Source organism: Tasmannia lanceolata, unplaced genomic scaffold, assembly GCF_043159265.1.
Source record: "Tasmannia lanceolata isolate RefF3 unplaced genomic scaffold, GAP_Taslan_0.1 ptg000002l, whole genome shotgun sequence".
Lineage (NCBI taxonomy): Eukaryota > Viridiplantae > Streptophyta > Magnoliopsida > Canellales > Winteraceae > Tasmannia > Tasmannia lanceolata.
Genome location: NW_027518679.1, coordinates 21,996,347 through 22,016,835, shown reverse-complemented (window position 1 = coordinate 22,016,835; position 20,489 = coordinate 21,996,347). Strand labels below are relative to the sequence as shown.

The following is a 20,489-nucleotide window of genomic DNA, read 5'->3' as shown; positions in this document are numbered from 1 at the left end:
CTTACTTCAAATATAGCAAGAGAGAATCAATGATAGGGGACCCTTACTTAAAAGAGAATCAATGATAGAAAACCCTTACGACCCTTACCAATAGTTTTCCGGTCACAGGTTTGTTTGAGCTTACACCTTGGAGTGAATAACCTGTAAATATTCTAATTTGTATCAAAGTCATGTTTTAAGATCATGTGGACCCCACATGCACTATTCATGTGGACCCCACATGTTACTATTCATGTGGACCCCACATTTTACATTCATGTGGACCCCACATGTTACTATTCATGTGGACCCCACATGTAAATTCATGTGGACCCCACATGTTACTATTCATGTGGACCCCACATGTTACTATGCTCAGCAGGTTTACCATTCTTTGATTTCGTTTATTTCTTGGCTACTATGCTTAGCAGTTCGCCTATGCTTAGCAGTTTGCCTTTCTTTGATAAAATTTACTTTTACGGTTACTATGCGAGCATTTCACCGTTCAGATAAGATTATAAAACGTGCATAATCTGTAGCGAGTTATCGCCTCATATGCATGCTTTATACATAGGTGGTAGAACCAACCATTTACTTTACGGTTACTATGCCAGCATTTCACCGTTCAAATAAGATGATAAAACTTACATAATCTATAGCGAGTTATCGCCTCATATGCACGTTTTATCCTAAATTACTAAGATTAACCAATCATAAATATTTTAAAAGACTTACCTTGAAGCGGATTTCCTTTTCCTCTTCTTCTCTCCCTCTCTTCCTCTTTCCCTCTTTCCCCTCCTATTTTCTCTTCTCTGTTTCTCTCGTGAGTTTTTTTCTTCTTCTGAGATCCGCTATTTATAGATTTTTTTTGTGAACAGTACTTTTGAATTAAATACTATTTAGATATTTAATTATTATATTCGTCAACGAAGTAACAGTGATTAATATTATTTAATTATTTTTCGTCGATAATTATATTATTAAATTATTATTTTCGTTGTTTGAACAGTAAATGTTAGGTGTAATAGTAGACAGTGTGCGTGACTGTAATAGTTGTGCTGACTAGTGATGGGTCCCGCTGTTGGTGGGACCCGCTTGTGTAGGACCCGCTGATGTGGGACCCGCTTGTGTGGGACCCGCTGATGTGGGACCCGTTTGTGTGGGACCCGCTTGTGAATAGTACTCGGTGGGTCCTACTGTGAATAGTACTTTTAGTGAACTTGCATAGTATTTCTGCATAGTAATCTTACATAGTATTTCTGCATAGTAAATCTTGCATAGTGACTATTGGAAAATTTTAATATATGTATATATCTATTCCGTTTTTGTTGACATCTGGGGCGGTGGCTTAGTGGTAGGAAGTCGTTCAATCCTAGCTTTGAGTTGGGTTCGAATCGCGTATGCCCCATTATGCCAGATGTCCTCATGCCCGATTACTTGGGGAAAATGAGTAATGGCCGATGATTACCCACCTATGAGGCTATTTTTATTTATTTATACATATATATTTTACCGGTTCTTACATCCTACCCCCCTTAAAAAAAATTTCGTCCTCGAAATTCTTTAAAAAAATAATTTCGTCATCGAAATTTTACGTACCTTAAGAAGTAAATAGATGAGGATACTTTTGTTTCATCTCCTCTTCCGGTTCCCGTTTTGGGACCGTCTTGCAGTCCTTTGCCACATGTCCTTCCATTCCGCATTGGAAGCATTTTCGTGTCCCCGCGTAACAGACACCTCTATGTCTCTTTCCACATTTGGAGCAATGTTGCTGGTCTCCTGCTTCCTTGGTATTAGGTCTCTTTGTTCCAGATTCTCCTGGTTGGCTTTCATTCGTTCTCTTGACGCCGGTCAACTTGTTTTTGGACTGCTGAAAGTCCAAATGTTCAATTTCCACTTTCAAAGCACATCTCACCATGGCTTCGTAGCTTTGAAAATCTAAAGCTGCTAATGCTCGCCTGACACTAGGCTTTAATCCGTATTGAAATTTGTCCACCTTACTTTGAACGTCAATCACTAGATGGGTTGCATATCGAGCCAGTCTTGTGAATTTTGCTTCATATTGAGAGACTGTCTCTCCCTCTTCTTGCTTTAATGAAATAAATTCTCTCACTAGCTGAGCTCTTAGTGGTTGTGGGAAGTATTTTTCGAGGAAGATTCTTTTGAATTCATTCCAACATATTGCGTTCATTTCTTCTTCGGTTTTTGTATTTCGGACTAAATCCCACCACTGATCCGCATCACCGGCCAATCTATACGTCGCCAATCTTACACGTTGTTGGCTGGTGCAGTCAATTACTGAAAAGATCTTTTCGATGGAGTGAATCCATCTTTCAGCTTCTAAGGGATCTGTAGTTCCCGAGAAGGCAGCAGGATGTTGCCTTATAAATTGTTCCAGTATAGCTCCTTCGTTTTGAAGTGGAGCAGATGGGGCTCGTTGTTGGTTCATGTTTGTCATTGCTTGGGCTAGCTGTGCCAATGCAGTGGCAATGGCATCATTTCCTGCGTTGTTATTTCTAGCGTTGGCTGCGTTGGCTGTAGGTTGTTCGTTTCTTGCTTGCCTTTCTCTGCGTGGCCTGCCACGTCCCCTCCTTGCCTCAGCCTCAATTGCAAAATTATGTTCCTGATTTTCCGCCATCTTCATATCATAGGATCACATTAGTAATCTAAATTATAACTCATCTTAAAAGCATTTAGATCACAGAAATCATAACTAGCACAAGTTCTATATTAACCAATGACTATTGGTATACTTAACATCTTTTAACATAACATTTAGATAGGGTAAAATCAAATCCTATCTTTTTGAATCCTAATTTCCAAAACCGACTAAATTTCGCTTTGATACCAAATGTAACGCCCCGGTTTTTCTTGAAAATACAAACTCGGTGCGTATAAAAATATGACATCATCTTTCTCAAAAACTTTCATTATTCTCAAACACTTTCATTATTCCCAAGATCTCAAATACGTTTAGAGGATTTACAGAAATTAGGTCTAACTTATTACATCGTAATTCAAGACATAGTTGATACACACTTAAAACATAATTGTTCTTTAGAACAGTTCTGCATTCAACTCTAGCATTCCTCATCTTCCATCTATACTTCACCTGGGTTTTGGAACCATAAAACAAGGAAAAGAAGGGGGTGAGCTCAAATAGCCCAGTAGGGTATAAACAACAAGTGATGTAGAATTGTCAAGCTCATAAGAACATGATATTTTGCAGATATGACATCTCATATGGAAAGAAAGAATAAGCACAACAGGCTTTCCAAACGTATAGAGAAAACTTTTAGAACTTGATATCAAGATATATAGACTTCATTAAGCATAGATGCTTTCATTCATAGCCATATCTCGGCTCATTCATAGCCATACCTCGGCTCATAATCCTCTAGATTTACACTCTCTAGAGTCGTCATTACCCACGTGCACATGGAGGACTATAACGCGTCCATCCGTCATCATATCATAACTCAGTCCATATTCAGAATTAGGGTATCACAAGATAAACCCTAAACATAAACATATCTCATTGAAACAAGTTTCGGAGAAGAAAAACCTTTATATCAGCAAAAGAGAATCAATAGATAGGCAACCCTTACCTCAAAAACATAAGGCAACCCTTACCTCAAAAACATAAAAGGAACACTCCTTACTTCAAATATAGCAAAAGAGAATCAATGAGAGAATCAATGATAGGGGACCCTTACCTCAAAAACATAAGGCAACCCTTACCTCAAAAACATAAAAGGAACACTCCTTACTTCAAATATAGCAAGAGAGAATCAATGATAGGGGACCCTTACTTAAAAGAGAATCAATGATAGAAAACCCTTACGACCCTTACCAATAGTTTTCCGGTCACAGGTTTGTTTGAGCTTACACCTTGGAGTGAATAACCTGTAAATATTCTAATTTGTATCAAAGTCATGTTTTAAGATCATGTGGACCCCACATGCACTATTCATGTGGACCCCACATGTTACTATTCATGTGGACCCCACATTTTACATTCATGTGGACCCCACATGTTACTATTCATGTGGACCCCACATGTAAATTCATGTGGACCCCACATGTTACTATTCATGTGGACCCCACATGTTACTATGCTCAGCAGGTTTACCATTCTTTGATTTCGTTTATTTCTTGGCTACTATGCTTAGCAGTTCGCCTATGCTTAGCAGTTTGCCTTTCTTTGATAAAATTTACTTTTACGGTTACTATGCGAGCATTTCACCGTTCAGATAAGATTATAAAACGTGCATAATCTGTAGCGAGTTATCGCCTCATATGCATGCTTTATACATAGGTGGTAGAACCAACCATTTACTTTACGGTTACTATGCCAGCATTTCACCGTTCAAATAAGATGATAAAACTTACATAATCTATAGCGAGTTATCGCCTCATATGCACGTTTTATCCTAAATTACTAAGATTAACCAATCATAAATATTTTAAAAGACTTACCTTGAAGCGGATTTCCTTTTCCTCTTCTTCTCTCCCTCTCTTCCTCTTTCCCTCTTTCCCCTCCTATTTTCTCTTCTCTGTTTCTCTCGTGAGTTTTTTTCTTCTTCTGAGATCCGCTATTTATAGATTTTTTTTGTGAACAGTACTTTTGAATAGTAAATACTATTTAGATATTTAATTATTATATTCGTCAACGAAGTAACAGTGATTAATATTATTTAATTATTTTTCGTCGATAATTATATTATTAAATTATTATTTTCGTTGTTTGAACAGTAAATGTTAGGTGTAATAGTAGACGGTGTGCGTGACTGTAATAGTTGTGCTGACTAGTGATGGGTCCCGCTGTTGGTGGGACCCGCTTGTGTAGGACCCGCTGATGTGGGACCCGCTTGTGTGGGACCCGCTGATGTGGGACCCGTTTGTGTGGGACCCGCTTGTGAATAGTACTCGGTGGGTCCTACTGTGAATAGTACTTTTAGTGAACTTGCATAGTATTTCTGCATAGTAATCTTACATAGTATTTCTGCATAGTAAATCTTGCATAGTGACTATTGGAAAATTTTAATATATGTATATATCTATTCCGTTTTTGTTGACATCTGGGGCGGTGGCTTAGTGGTAGGAAGTCGTTCAATCCTAGCTTTGAGTTGGGTTCGAATCGCGTATGCCCCATTATGCCAGATGTCCTCATGCCCGATTACTTGGGGAAAATGAGTAATGGCCGATGATTACCCACCTATGAGGCTATTTTTATTTTACATATATATTTTACCGGTTCTTACAGTAACAGTCTCTTTCGCTCCAACAACACCAGTAAGGAGTTTATTGGAGTTGCAAACATGACACGTGGCTCCTGTATCTAACCACCAGTCTGAAGAAGTACTGGCCTGACATTTGCCCAACATAGTAACAAAACTATTAGGCTCAGCCTTGCCCACCAGCATATGAGCTTCTTTCTGTGATTTGTTAGATTTAGGCTTCCTAGGTACCCTACAATCTGTTGCAAAGTGACCCCATTTCCCACAGCTATGGCACTTGCCCTTCTTTTCTTAGAGATAGTCGCTTTGGCCTCCAACTTGGGTTCACTTTTAGGTGACTTGGATTTCTGAGCAAATTTCTTGGGATTTGTTACCGCGTTAGCAGCAGACTGTTGCTGTCTAACCATCTCCAAGTTATTCCTGCCTCGATTTTGATCTTCGATTCGAATGAATCGTTTGAGATCACTCAGTCCCACTTGCACCTTTTTCTTATACATTTCAGTTTTGAAAGAGTGCCATGCAAATGGTAATTTATATATGATTGTACCCACAAGAAAATGATTACATATAACAATGTTCTCATTGTTCAATTTAGATCTCAAATTCTCAAGATCAGTTACTTGAGGAGTGATTTCCTTATCGTCCTAAAACTTGAAATCCATGAATTTGTCTACAGGATGAGTCTTGCACAATTCCTCCTCCTTTTTAAATTGAGCATCTAAATTATCTCGAATTTAGTGTTAAATTTGCTATAAGTTTCTGCAAGACGATCTGAAAGACAATTTAACAAGTAGTCTTTGTAGAAATCCTCATCTCTAAGCCATTGAGTTTCATCAACATCTTCAACCGCATCAGCAAAGGTACTCAAAACGGTGTAGAAACAATTTAAATATTTTAAACCGAATAAAGTCTTTCGCTTCAATGAATTAAATTCAAACCCCCCAAACGATTGAAGTTTGATCATCTCAAACGGAATAATGTTATTTTCCATTGTATATTTTAGATAATAGTAAAAAGTGGATGAGTGCACCTGATTGCGAATCGCGAGATTTCAAATCGCGTACCAAATCCAAGAACCGAAGCTAAGCTTGATGATATTTTGCCCAGTCCCTATATATAGAGATACACTAGAGTTACTAACTGGTTAATGGACTCTAGCCCATGTAGACCCACTGCACCGGTCCATTATCTTAATGGGCTTATATTAGAACATATCTAGGGTTATAATATATACCCAACAAGCATTTGGGTGCTACATCAACAAAACCCCTTGTTTGGTTGCTAATATAGCATATTGAAATCCCTGAAGACTACCAAGAGATGTCTCTTGGTTGTATGTCCACCGATGTGTCACCCTCGTCTCTTCCCTATAAAATCCAAGCAGAAAATTAAGAAAGGTGAAATTTTTCTTGGATTTCTTGGGAATGATGCTTCTCTCTCTTTGTATCTCTTTAATCATTGCATGTCTGTTGGTGTGTCACCCTTGTCTCTTTCCTATAAAATCCAATCAAAAAACCACAAAAGGTGGAATTTGCTTGAATTTCCTAGCAATGATGCTTCTCTGTATCTCTCTTTTTCTTCTCTCTACAATGGTAATGACACTTCCTACCACTACTCTACGAGGTTGACAACCAAACACAATACGAGGTAAATTCCAAGTAAATCCAAGGCTTGTTTCCTAGCTCTTTCCGGGATATTAGTGTGTTCTTTTTCATCTTGCCAGGAAGAAATCTCTTTATAGAATATTAGAATTAGGGGGAAATATTTGAAAAACAAAGTAGGACTGGAATTCGTGCCTAGAACTAGTTCAAATTTTTTTTAGCAAGAGGACAAATGGTGGATGACTAGGATTTATTATTTATAAAAACATGTTTGCTTTGTTTAGAGCTAAAGGATGGAAACAAAACTAGATTTAGACACGAGTATAAGTATCTTCCTAGATGTCAAATTTGGAAAGGCAGTCGTTTTAAAAGACTTCTCTGATCCAAGCAAATCCATTTGGAGTCATTTTGAAGAGTTTCTAAATTTAATTTTTTGCGCATGAATTGCACTAGCGCTGATCAACCCCTGAGTTTTATTGTCAGTGGCTTCTACTAACAATCCACAATTTGGACTCTTGATTGTCACCGAGTGACTACATTCGAGATTTTTTACATTTTTTTTTGTGAAATGTAACAAATCACTCCTAAGGGACATTGCACCATTTAACTTATGCTTCAAGTATGGGTCAACTAAAATGATTATTATTTAAACCTCTTAAGGATATTTTTGATAAGAAGGCTGCTAGCAAAACAAGATTTTGTTTGAAAAAAAAGAAGATAGAATCCCTATGCACAAGTGCAGGAAGACAAGTGATCTCGAATCCCCACGAATGCAAAAAAAAAACACTGTGGAAGTGACCAAATCGTCTGTCAATTCCACTCTCATCTTCTTTTTTTTCAAACGAAAACACTTCTTGGAAGTGTTTTCCTTTTGATAAATATGAGAACATGCTGATTTCGAAAATATTAATCCTTTCCATCTTAATTCTATTCAAGAGATGCTCTCTTGCACTAAAAAACAGCATCGACCATCATTGGAATATACAATCCCAATGGGTGACAAATGTAAGGTTAGACAAGAACAAAATGATTTGTCTACACCTAGCCAAATATAACATCTATTACATGATTCTAATTGTTTGGTAAGAGCAAAGTTAGCCACAGAATGCAAACTGCAGGTGGTCCCTTTGGTCTTTCATTTGTTGTTCTCAAAAGGTCTTTAATTAGATGGCTAACATCAATTGATCTCTCTGATTTTTTACAACAAAAACTTTATTGGTGAAGAAAGAAAATCCAAGATAAATTCTTTGAGTGGAGAACATCTGTAAGTGTTGAAGCATTTGGTGAATCACTTTTTTTTTAATGGTAAAACATTTCATTAGAAAGAGGACCGGACCGAGATGGTCGACAACAAAATATGAAAAGGGAGAAAGACAAGGAAAGAGAAAGCAACTATACAGAGAATGAAACAGTTAAGAGAAGAAAATCAATCAAGGCAGGAGGAAGTCGAACTGCTGCAAAGACTCCAATCGAACCCCCATCCCCGATCCTGGCCAACCTATCCGCATCACCATTAGCCATCCTCCTAATATGGCGAAAAGATATATGCGACCAGACCACTATGTCTTTAATCTCATAAAAAATATCCGCAAATCTCCAAGAGCAAACACGAGAGCCCGACAACCATCGAATCACATTAAGTGAGTCTCCCTAAACCACCACTCTATTGAGGTCTTACCCCACAAGATACTTTAAACCTTGATGGACCGCACGTGCCTCCGCCTCACTAGAGTCTCCCACTCCGATGGGAGCTGTAAAGGCCCATTTCATCACTCCCTCCTCATCTCTAAGACACCCCTAATCCCAGTCGAACCCGGGTTCCCAAAGCTAGATCCGTCAAAATTGAACTTTTGAAGTCTAGCCTCAGGAGGCTCCCAAGTCCCAACCTTGAATTATGGACGGTTTCACAGTTAAATATAATTGCTCAAGTTGAAAACATAAAAAATTCATATGCCAAATAGGTTGCATTCTTTAACCGTTCTTAAGATTGATTTTTTCGTTTTTAGCCCAAAAATAAAGAGAATGACGTTCATTAACGATTTCAATAACTCATCTCATGACACATTCAGTTTTTTAGGCTTTATTTTTTGGAGCGAAAGTTTATCGCTCTAGGGAATTAAATTAAAAAGATAAGATTTATCGGGTTCTGTCTCACATCCTCCCCTCTCTCCACTATCCAACGTTTTCCCGTCTCTCTCTACAAGGAAACCTTCTCTCCCTAGCTAGATGGTTTCATCTTCACCCGGCCACACAAAATCCAGAACCCAAAACCGTCCAACCCTCTTGCATCTCGGTCACCCGATTAGCCTTCCAAAACTAGTCCACAACAACAGTTCACATATTTTAACTCCCCTCCAGTAAAGGATATTCTTGCATCAATCTGTTCTTCCCAAGAACCCAGAACCGCCAGCCCTCCTTCACTTTCAACCAATTCTTGGATTCTCCCATACTTCTACACAAGAACTTCACCTCCTCCCTAACTCTCTAACCCAGTATGTGTTAAACTTTTTGAACACCTCCAACCCTTTGTTCTTTGGGGAAACCTCCATACGCCTAGAAATCAACTTCCAACCAACCCTTTTACTCCCTAAATAACTCCGTTAAATCACTCATATTCTCCACCTTCCCTTCAAGAAAGACTTCCATTAGTTTCCAACAAACTTTTTCACACTCCCTCCCCCTTCTAAACCGCTTTCCCTTTCCAAACCTATACTCTTTTCCTCCTTCTCCAGACCCAGCCTCCTACCATACTTGGTCACTTGCGATGCAACTACCTCCAACAATATTTGATATTTTCTAACTTGCCAAAATTTTCATTTTATGTATACTCCACAAGTTAATACACTAGAATTAATATTTTGATTTTAAAGGAGTTAAAAAATGTAATTCTGATACTGAAAGGACTCCAAAAGAATGAGAACTGATTCTAATTATTTTCATAATGAGAATCATGAAAGGACTCCAAAAGAATGAGAGTTGATTCTATTTTTTAGAATGAAAATCATGACAATATTCTAATCCAAAACTATGCATTCAAACAAGATGCAATAATCCACAAAAAAGAAATGCACAATGATACTAATTAGCTTACAAAGCAATGCCAACTTAAACCATTATTTCAGCAGGAAAACCAAGGTGGAAGTCAGCTCGAAGGAAGCACTTATAACCATCAAAACACAGAAATTTGATCATTATGTCTCTAAAATTCAATCAGATAAAGCTTACGATTTGATCAAATAATTCTTGGGAGTTTGATCAAATTTCAATATAAATTCATTCAAAATCAACCACGAAACAAACCAAAATCACCCAAAAAAATTTGAATCTCGAACAAGTAAATGCTAACAAAGATTTTAAGGATGTGAATTGTGGCCCATAATTCTCCTGCAAACAATGCTGAAAAAGTCCCACAAAAACACCAAACTAAGCCATGCTTTTAGTCCACATTAATGCCATAAAAAATCAAACAAAAAAAAAAAAAACAAAAAATAAAGTTTTAGGGATTGAAATTGAGTCCAATATCAGCATGATGCATTCCATTCAAAACTATCAAAAGAACGGGGTTTTTAACCTCTGCAAACTTCATAATTTCAGCTACTGAAAACAGGTTAAAAGAGTTTCCTTCTAGCCCTTAAAAGAGGAACTGATTTGTGCACAATTTTTGCTGCACTACTATGTTTACTACGAGAAATTTTAAAATGAAGGATGCCCTTGCAAAAATCAGGCACATGGGGGCGCCTCCATGGCACTTTGATGATGTGGATCCAATGGAGGTGCCCTTGCGGCTGATTTTTGAAAGGGTGCCCTTCATCGATTTATATAGTGACGATTAGTACGGCCCTTGCTCAAGAATGACACATACAACGTAAAGGTGCCCTTCATTATTTTATACAGAGAAGATTAGCATGCCCCCTACGCAATGATGACAGGCACAACATAAGGGCACCCTTCATCATTTTATAGAGAGAAGATTAGCATATGGCTCCTGTCCAAGGATGACACACATATCGAGAAATTATGCAAGCTTGGAAACACATTAATGGATCTTCAATCTGATAATCCTTGAACCCAAAGAGAATCCCAAGAAAAAGACTGAAATTTCAATCCAAAACATAAGGACTAACACAGAGACAAAAAAAAAAAAACAAGGATTAAGCATTAGTTTCAACATGGATTCAAACATAATCTCTTGCTGTTCAGATCTGCATTTAAACCCAATATCAATATCAATCAAAATATTAAGTGAAACCATATACATTCCACATAAAACCCATTAAGAATTCATAAAATCAGTAGTAAATATAAAATATCTGTCTTCAGTCACCCCGTTCAGATCCATTGTAGATCAAATTTTATCATCTAAGCCTCTAAATAGTACTAGGTCAGTGGGCCCAAAGTCTGGCCAGTTTCCCAAAACTTGTAGAGCAAACTTTCATGTTGGTACATTGTTGAGGGTTTTTCTCGCTGAACACAAATCCCAAATCCCCTCCTCATCTCTCACCACAAAACCCCTCTTTTTTTCTCTTCTTCTGCAATGGAAACCCTAAGAGCCACATACAAAGACGAGGAAGAGGAGGAGGAATGGTGCAATGGGGGCTTAGATCACACCCAAAACTCCACAAGAAACCCCCCAGAACAAAGCAATAGAGAAAGCAATGGCAAGAAGAAGAAAAAGAGGGAAAAAATAGAGATAATCAACAACAACAACAACAACAGCTCTTCAAAAGAAGATGATGAAGAAGAAGAATATGAAGAAGAAGAGGATGAGGTTGAAGATGAAGATGAAGAAGATGAAGACATAGATATCATTACCCATAAGAAGCAAAAACCCCTTTCAACCCTAACCCTAACCCTACCAGAGACAGAAACCCAACAACCCACAACAATGGCAAGGACTAAAACAGCCCCCGCGAAGAAATCCAAGAAGAAAAACAACACCAACAATATCTGGACTAAATCCAATTCAAGAAAGGGTAAAAAGAAGGCTAAATCATCTGCCCCAGAAGATACTGTTCTCATCACCCCAATCCCTCGATTCCCCGACAAGACCGACGATTCCCCTGACCTAAAAATCTGCCTCTCAAAGGCCTATAAGGCTGAGAAAGTCGAGCTTAGCGATGATCGCCTTTGTGCTTCGAGTTGTAAGGGTTATCGTATGGTTAGAGCGACTAGAGGGGTTATGGAGGGAGTTTGGTTTTTTGAAATTAAGGTTTTGAAGCTTGGGGAGACTGGGCATAGTAGGCTTGGGTGGTCGACGGATAAGGGGGATTTGCAGGCACCAGTTGGGTATGATGCCAATAGTTTTGGGTATAGGGATGTGGATGGGAGTAAGGTTCATAAGGCTTTGAGGGAGAAGTATGGGGAGGAGGGGTACATTGAAGGAGATGTTGTTGGTTGTTATATTCGTCTACCTGAGGGGAGTTTGTATGTGCCGAAACCGCCACAGTTGGTTTGGTATAAGGGTCAGAGGTACCAATGTGCCCCTGATGGGAAGGATGATCCACCCAAAGTAGTGCCTGGTGAGTGAACTAATCATGGTGTTCTTTCATTATTTGTTTCTGTTATGATTTTTTAAAAAAAATTAAATTTATTGTGATTGGAGTATTTAGCGTGCTTACATTATGTGTTTCTTTGGTTTTTGGCGAATGTAGGAATCAACTGCAAATGCTATTTCTTCCTTTCACTGAAATAGTATCTTTTTTCTTCTTCTTCCTTTTACTATTATTATTGTTATTGTTTTCATCACCAATTCACCATTATTTTTATCTTCTTTTGAGTTATCTTTTACTAAAAAATATGATCCAAAAACAAGTGATAAACATGGACAAAAAACAAGGATTATGCTTTCTTTTCAACATGGATCGCAATCTCGTGTTGTTCAGTTCTGCATACCCCAAGTCTGGATCCTATTCGAATTACAATATAAATTTCAGATTTGATTAGCCTAAGGATTTGGCCTGTGGGACCCCTCATTGGCACTGTGGACTATCTCTTGTGCAAATGACTTTTGGGGACATATGAAGGGGTTGGATGAGGGAGTGCGTACTGATGGTGTGGTTTTAAATCTCGTCAAAGGTCCACCTTTCTTCAAAAGTGCTGGAGGCTCGAGGCAAGGAGACCTCCTCTCCCCCAGTGGGGCTGCCGATAGGCTAGTCTGAAAAAAAGTCGAGGAATAGGCGAATGAGGATTTCAAAGTGAATTGCTTTTGAGTTAAATACTGCATCTGAACTTCACGAGTGATACCTTAGTGTTTTGTGGTGTCAATGGAGCAGGGTTTCCACTTTAAGGTCGTTCTAAGGTGTTTTAAGGCAACGTTGAGAAAACGAATAAATATGGCATAACTAATGGTGATGGTAGTGATGTTGGATGATGACCAAAGGAGGTCACATTGGTGTTGTATTATAGGAGTGGAAACTTTCTTTCGTACTTGGGTTTACCTCTTTATTTAAAAACAAACTATCCACATAAAAGAACAACTACCATTGGGGGAAGAATAACTTTAATTAAATCAGTACTATCTAATGTGCCACTATTTTATGTCATTATTTATATTCTTGGCTTCTATGGCGGATCGACTTGAGAGGCTATCAAAGAATTTCCTTTGGAATGATGATGAGACCAAAATGAAATATCAATTTGCTAGCCGGGGATGGGGTGTTCAATTAAAAAGAGGAGGTCCAAAGAAATGAATCAACCCTCCTTGGGAAAGTTTTTGTGATGATTTGGAGAGGAAGGCAATGACTTATGGAATCAAGTAATAAAAGAAATATGGGGAGTATTTTGGGGAATGGGCTTCCCATGACGTGTTTATAAATCTTATGATATGGTCATGAAGGGAAATGTGTGGGGTTGCTGATAGGGTGGCTAGATGTTTTTTAAAAGAGCTTTGAACGATGGGGAGTTCATGTCACCTCTTAGGCAGTCATACCTCCTAAATGGTTTGTATATCCATAGGTTAGGTGGGGATCATGAGAGTGGGAATGCTACCTAGATGCGACATTCTCATCACTTTGTTGGTCCTTGGTGTATGTGGTTAGTGAGTTAGTGTCTCCCACGAGTAGGTTGTGGTTCTTCTTAGGTCCTATCAAAGTTGTTGCTTTTTGTTGGATTTCAGGGCATTATGATTATTATGGTAGGTCATTCCATTCATTTACATTGGTGATTCCCAAATACATGCATCATGTGTCATGTTGAGGAGGAAACAGTTATTAGTTTGCTGTTTTTCTAACCTTCACTTTGTTGTTATATGCATTCATTTTCTCTAATTTTGGATTAAGTTGGTCCATCTTTGGATCAATTGCTTTCTTTCTTGGAGGCGTGGATAGTGCACTCATCTGCATCAAGTGGTACTGTGTTGTGGAAGCTAACTTTACAGGCAGGCCACAATGTGATTGATTTGGGAACACAATCTTGTTGCTAAAAGAAAAGTGTTCAGCTATCTAGGTGTAGATGAAAATCTATATCATTTGCCGTGAGATTTTGTAGATAAAATAAATGCGTAGTAGCTATCAACGCATAGATAGAAAGCTATATCATTTATCAGATATCATCTATCAGCCGAGCATCAGAAATGAATGCCCAACTCACAACATATGGGTGTTGGAATGAAATACTAAACATTGATTGAAGCAATGAGAAAAAGGTGGCAAACTATGATGCTCATATACTTATAGAGGCCCAAAGTACCTTGTCTGACACAACATGTTACATGAATACTTCACGGATACTTCAATTGGCCAAATAGGCCAAATAATTATCTTGTTTCAAACATATGCCTCTATTCGGATTAACTATCATGTTGTTTACTTGTTACTGTCTTCCATTCATTATTAATTGTTACTATCATCATCTAAGTTAAATCTAGTTAAGTTTTATGATATTTAAATTATAGATGTTGCATACTTGCTTGTCTTCTCATGACATGAGATACATGTCTCCATATCGTGTCCTACATTTTTGAAAATGCCAAGTCATATTTCCTTTCCTGTGCCATTGTCTGTATCCATATCCGTATTTGGGTCTCATAGGTGGCAAATTATGTTACATGAATACTTCACGGATACTTCAATTGGCCAAATAGGCCAAATAATTATCTTGTTTCAAACATATGCCTGTATTCGGATTAACTATCATGTTGTTTACTTGTTACTGTCTTCCATTCATTATTAATTGTTACTATCATCATCTAAGTTAAATCTAGTTAAGTTTTATGATATTTAAATTATAGATGTTGCATACTTGCTTGTCTTCTCATGACATGAGATACATGTCTCCATATCGTGTCCTACATTTTTGAAAATGCCAAGTCATATTTCCTTTCCTGTGCCATTGTCTGTATCCATATCCGTATTTGGGTCTCATAGGTGGCAAATTAGCAGCCGCCTCCACTTCATCATCTCAAGCACAAAGTTGACGGCTCTTCTTTCGGTGAGCTTGGGCTGATGAGGATGGGTTACATTGTTAGGGATCATGTAGGAGTTATTAGATAGTCATTTTCCAGTCCATTGAGAGAGGATTGAGGCAGAGGCACTAGTGTCACGACATGGTCCAATAATTATACTACACCAATTTATTAATTTAAGGGAAATTTATAGCTGTAGGTGATCCCTTGAATGTGATTAGATTTATTAATATCATTTAGAAAAAAATAGATGTTTGGTAGAGGTTAGAAAAAGATTATATCTGTTTAGTAGAAAAGAGAGGTTTTACCATTCAAACAAAAAAAAGTAAAACAAGAAAGAAAGAAAAGAGACGTTTCCTTGGATGCTAATGAACCCTTTCAAAGGGATTTTAGGCATTTACTCCTGTTTTTTGAATGGCAACAGTTTATTAATAAAAAGGGGTAAGGCCTAGGGACCGAGATGGCCGATGCAAGTTAAATTAAAAAGAAAAAAAGGAAATACAAATAAAGGATTAAAGGTGGAAGAAATTTGAAAAGCTCCAGGTCAGAATTGTTGACTGGAGTCAGCACAATGATCTGCCTCAAAATTTGTGGACCGCCAAATGTGCTGGAAGCCTGGAACCTAGCAGAGTGGCCCTCAACCCAGTTGAGGACCTCTTCAATCGCGTCTGCACATCTCCATTGATAGGTCGTGCCCTTGTTCATACAACGAATCACGTTGAGGGAATCTTCTAGTACAATCAGATGATCCAAGTCTCTTACCTCAACTTAGCGTATTTCAACAAAGAGGGCCTGCACTTCCACAGGGTTGCGTTTTTTTTTGGTCCAACGTGCTAGAGTACACCCACTTGGTAAAAGTCAATTGTCCTCTTTGTGTCTAACAATTGACTTTTAAACATGCCGAAACTTCACCAGGAACACCCGCTAGATGTTCTTTTAATTGGGTTATGCCTCTAACCTTTATGAGTTTATCACAAAAACTGCATCTAACACAGACCCGGAATCACTAAGCCATATGCCCATGCCGGGTCATCCGATCTAGCGGGTCGTGTGGAACCAATAGAGGAGTCTCCTCCGGATGGTCCCGAACTCATATTGTAATCAAAGAAAAAGGGAATTACTTAAGGAAATGAATTTAAAGAAAGCTTGCAACTTATCTCCTCAAGATGAAGCCTTTGGAGGTGTCAGAGAAAGTAGAAGCCTTTGGAAATGGAGGAGAGCAGCCTTCGAAGTTGAAGCCTTTGGAAATGGAGGAGAGTAGCCTTTGAAGTTGAAGCCGTAGTTGGAGGAGATAAGCTCTTGTAGTGTAGTTGTAAGTGTAGTGGAAGCTCTTGAAGTGTAACTTGTAAGTAATAAGTAATTAGTACTTTGAAGCCTTCCTTTTGAGATTGATCCAAAATCCAACTTATTTGGATCTTTGGATGGAGTAGACTTGGAATGTGGAGAGATTTAAGAAGCTTGAAGTGTGTAGTTGAAGCTTAGAGTAGAGAATGGTAAGTAGGAAAGTGTTGTAGTGAAGTTTGTAAGGTCGTGAAAAAATGATTAGAGGGGTATATATAGAGATCTAAGGGCTTTTGGATGCAAAAAGATTTCAAATGCCCTTGCAACGGCTATAAAAAATGAGGGTAGAAGGGTAAAAAAACACCTCCCAATGGTCCTAATGGCAGTGCTGTAATTTTTTTGATTTTTTCCCGCATTTCCAACAAATTCCAGATGAAACAGGTTGTTTTGCCTGTTTTGTCCGGAATTCCACTCGTCGCCGGAATTTTGGCCGGAATGGACCGGAATTCTGTCCTGAACGAAAAAATAGGGAATTCATTCCGGACTCCGAGCTGGAACCGGAATTCCGGTCCATTTCGTCCGAAATGAAATGGAATTTATAAGTAAGGTCACGATAGAATTTATGAATTTTTAAAATTGGCAAAATGCCCCCATTGTTTGAAAGTTAGGATTTTGACCCAGCCCCGAAATGACTAAAAACTGTCGGATTTTGTACTAGAACTGGAAAGTTGACTTTTTATCCTTATAGAATTGAGTCTTGAAACTATTTTTTATAAATCCAAATGGGAGCTATTCCCTTATTCACATGCAAATCTGAAGTAAATGGACATTTACTCAAATGACTTTGCATGTAAATGCCCAGTTCCCTGCATTTCTCTTGTTCTTCATCATAGAACTAAGAAGAGGCAAGAGGAAGAGAGTAACGGAACAAGATCCCGAACGATTCCAAAAAAACCCGAAATGTAATCCCTGGGGATCCAAAACATTCTTCCCCAAACACGGAAATGCTTTTCCAGGAAGTGGGAGGAAGTGCGCTTCCCACGTTTTGGAAATGCGCTTCCCAACATTTTGGGAAGCGTGCCATTTCCTGCTTTGGAAACACACTTCCGAGAAGCGAGCTTCCCATCCCCATAGTTGTATTCGGCAACATTGGTTTAAGATGCGTCCTAATGTTCTTTGTGTAAAAAGATTTAACTGAGAATTTGTCTTCTAGATGACCAAATAATCTTAGGGCGATGATATTTTATCCCCCCTGCAGTACGTAATCGGCCGCGCTCCCCCACCCACTCCTCAAAAAGCGTTAAAGTTGCCCACTGTTCACGTTATAAGGGATGCGAATGCGTACTGCAGAGGGGGTGAAAATATCATCTCCCTAATCTGATCTCTAATTCCTTAAATTCATATCTCCCAACTTTTTTCGATATTTAGTCCAATTATGGGCATCATTTCCATTGAAATATGTTAGTCTGGAATTCGACAGGGAGTGTCCTGGATGATCCAAACTGATGATGCTGCTTCCAACCTCTGTGATTTTTTGGTACTTTGCCTCCCAAAACAATTTGCAACTTACAAGCCATTTTGAGATGCTAAAAAATGTTACAAACCAGGGATTGATTTCTAGTTTCTTAGTGATGATAAAAAAATGTTAAGGCTGCTGACATTAATGGGGTCACGGGATCAACTGTGACATGCACATGCTAAAAAATACAGAAAAACAAACAAACCGGGGAATGATTTGTAGCGGGGTGAGTGGATTGGTAGATGTCCGTCCCCTAGACTTGGATCGGGTGCATGGAACTCAATCTGCTCCACAAGAGAGCTCTTTTTACCTAATATCCAATACAGAATGGGCCGTGGCAATGATGTCCGGTTCTGGTGTGATCTCTGGCTTGGTGAGCAACTCTTGCTGATAGATTTCCGGAACTTTATTTATTGGCGGTGAATCAAGAGGCCAGAATTGTGGATTATCTATTGCAAAATGATGAATCCAAGAGCTGTTTCTGGGATATCCGGTTACGGCGTAATCTGAAGGAATTGGAGATTGATCTTTTTCAAAATCTTATTCAACTTCTATCTGGGACATATTTATCACAGTATGAGGAGGATAGATGGGTGTGGATGCTTGACTCAGAAGGAGGTTTCTCTGTTCGATCTTTTTTCTGGATGATTACTGACGGCAACCAGCCTGTGTCCGTGCGTGTCAAGATTTGGAAACCAATCGCCCCCCCTCGTGTCGTGGCTTTTTCATGGACGGTGGTACACAGAGGTATCAACATCTGCGACCGACTTCAGAAGCGAGGGGTCCGCATGGCAAGCAGATGTGTACTTTGCTGCAATGTGGAAGAGTCTTTGGATCATCTGTTCGTGGGGTGTCCTTTTGCTCATCTAGTCTGGATGAATATACTTAAATCCTTTGGCGTCTCTTGTGTAATGCATAACAGAATATCCAATGTAATACTTGACTGGAACTGGGCTTTCTTTGGGTGCCTCAGGCAATCGATGTGGATGGCAATCCCATATGCTGTGGTCGGGCACCTTTGGAAAGAAAGGAACAACAGGATTTTTAATGAGATGAAGCGAGTGCACCACTATATTGCACTGGATAAATAATTATCAATTATCGCTTGGGCTCGTGCGAAAGGGGATATCCTGTATTCTGTGGGGAGTATATTGAGAAATTGGATCACAATTATCTGTGAGAATAAAGGAAGGCATCGCATTTCACCCCGATGGTCTCCACCGTCGGAAGGGTGGTTCAAACTTAATTTTGATGGGAGTTCTAAAGGAAATCCAGCGAGGGTGGGTTTGGGAGGCTTGATCGGAGATCATATGGGTAAATTCATAATCATGTTTTCCGGCCAGAATATGTGATTCAAACAAGGCAGAGGCTAAGGCACTCCTATGTGGATTAAAATGGAATGTTGATCATAATTTGGGTCCACTTATCTTTAAAAAAAATCATAATTTGGCTCCACTAATTGTGGAAGGAGACTCTGCTAATAAAATAGCATGGGCGTCTAACCGGTGCGTAGGCCTTGGAGACTCGCTTCTATCATAGATGAGATTCATTCGGGACACGTACGATTGCTCAAACCACAGCTGCAGCACAGGAGGTCTTCCAATTCAATGGCGGATGGCTTGGCGAATTCAGGCGTGGATCGCCTATCCACTTTTTTTGGGCTGGATATCCAAGCTCTGGAGTGAAATTGATGTAACTGTTGATTGTCCTTGTAATGCCCAGATTGGGACTCTTCAGGGGACATCTTGTCCCCTGTTTTCTTTTTTTTGCTTTTGGCTTAATAATATTCGTTATCTTTAAAAAAAAAAACAGATTTGTAGTTTGGTATTGTTGCTAAAAAATTTGAAGCCCACAAGGTTGATAATCATATTCACGAGATCAATTGTGACATGCACCTCCACAAGACTAGAAAGGACACCTGATTACACTTTAGATGGATGATGCCTGCTTCCTGAGCACTTTTATGATGAGAAATTTTCTATAATTTAATTATATAGAAATTTATATTGTCGCAGTGTTACCCAAAAACCATCTTCTATGTATTTACGAGGAACACCATATGCATGCATGCAGGAAGTGAGATATCTTTCTTCAAGAATGGAATATGTCAAGGTGTGGCTTTCACTGATCTATATGGCGGGCGCTATTATCCCGCTGCATCCATGTACACACTCCCCAACCAGCCTAACTGTGTTGTGAAGTTCAATTTTGGACCGGATTTCGAATTCTTTCCCCAAGACTTTGATGGCCGTCCAATACCCAAACCCATGATTGAAGTTCCTTATCATGGATATTACAACAGTGTCGATGGTGCTGTTCAAAATGGTGTTCAAAATGGTATCTGCACAGAGAATAAACTATAGTGCATGCTCAACAAGTGGGAGGTAAAGAAATGTCACCATATTCCCACTTTTGATCTAACTGTGATGAATTAACAAGATTCTGTGAAATGAAAATTTTCGTGGGAT

General features: G+C 38.8%; 2 protein-coding genes across 7 annotated transcripts in view; one reads left to right on the top strand and one right to left on the bottom strand.

Annotated features, from left to right (window-relative positions):
* Positions 1–1,579: 1,579 nt before the first annotated feature.
* LOC143889551 (uncharacterized) lies at positions 1,580–2,617 on the bottom strand. Its single transcript, XM_077393805.1, has one exon. The coding sequence runs from the start codon at positions 2,615–2,617 to the stop codon at positions 1,580–1,582; it is 1,038 nt and encodes a 345-aa protein (XP_077249920.1).
* An 8,574-nt stretch (positions 2,618–11,191) lies between these two features.
* LOC143888177 (protein TRAUCO-like) overlaps positions 11,192–20,489 on the top strand; it is a 45,732-nt gene continuing 36,434 nt past the window's right edge. For 3 of the 6 annotated variants that reach the window (XR_013254528.1, XR_013254508.1, XM_077392711.1), the window contains exons 1-2: positions 11,192–12,339; positions 20,095–20,405. Coding sequence is in view for 1 of the 6 variants with exons in the window: in XM_077392711.1 (XP_077248826.1) it covers positions 11,355–12,339; positions 20,095–20,384 (1,275 nt within the window). In the remaining 5 variants the exon portion in view is untranslated. The remainder of the gene's footprint in view (positions 12,340–20,094; positions 20,406–20,489) is intronic. The other 3 variants (XR_013254523.1, XR_013254504.1, XR_013254513.1) reach the window with 1 other exon arrangement.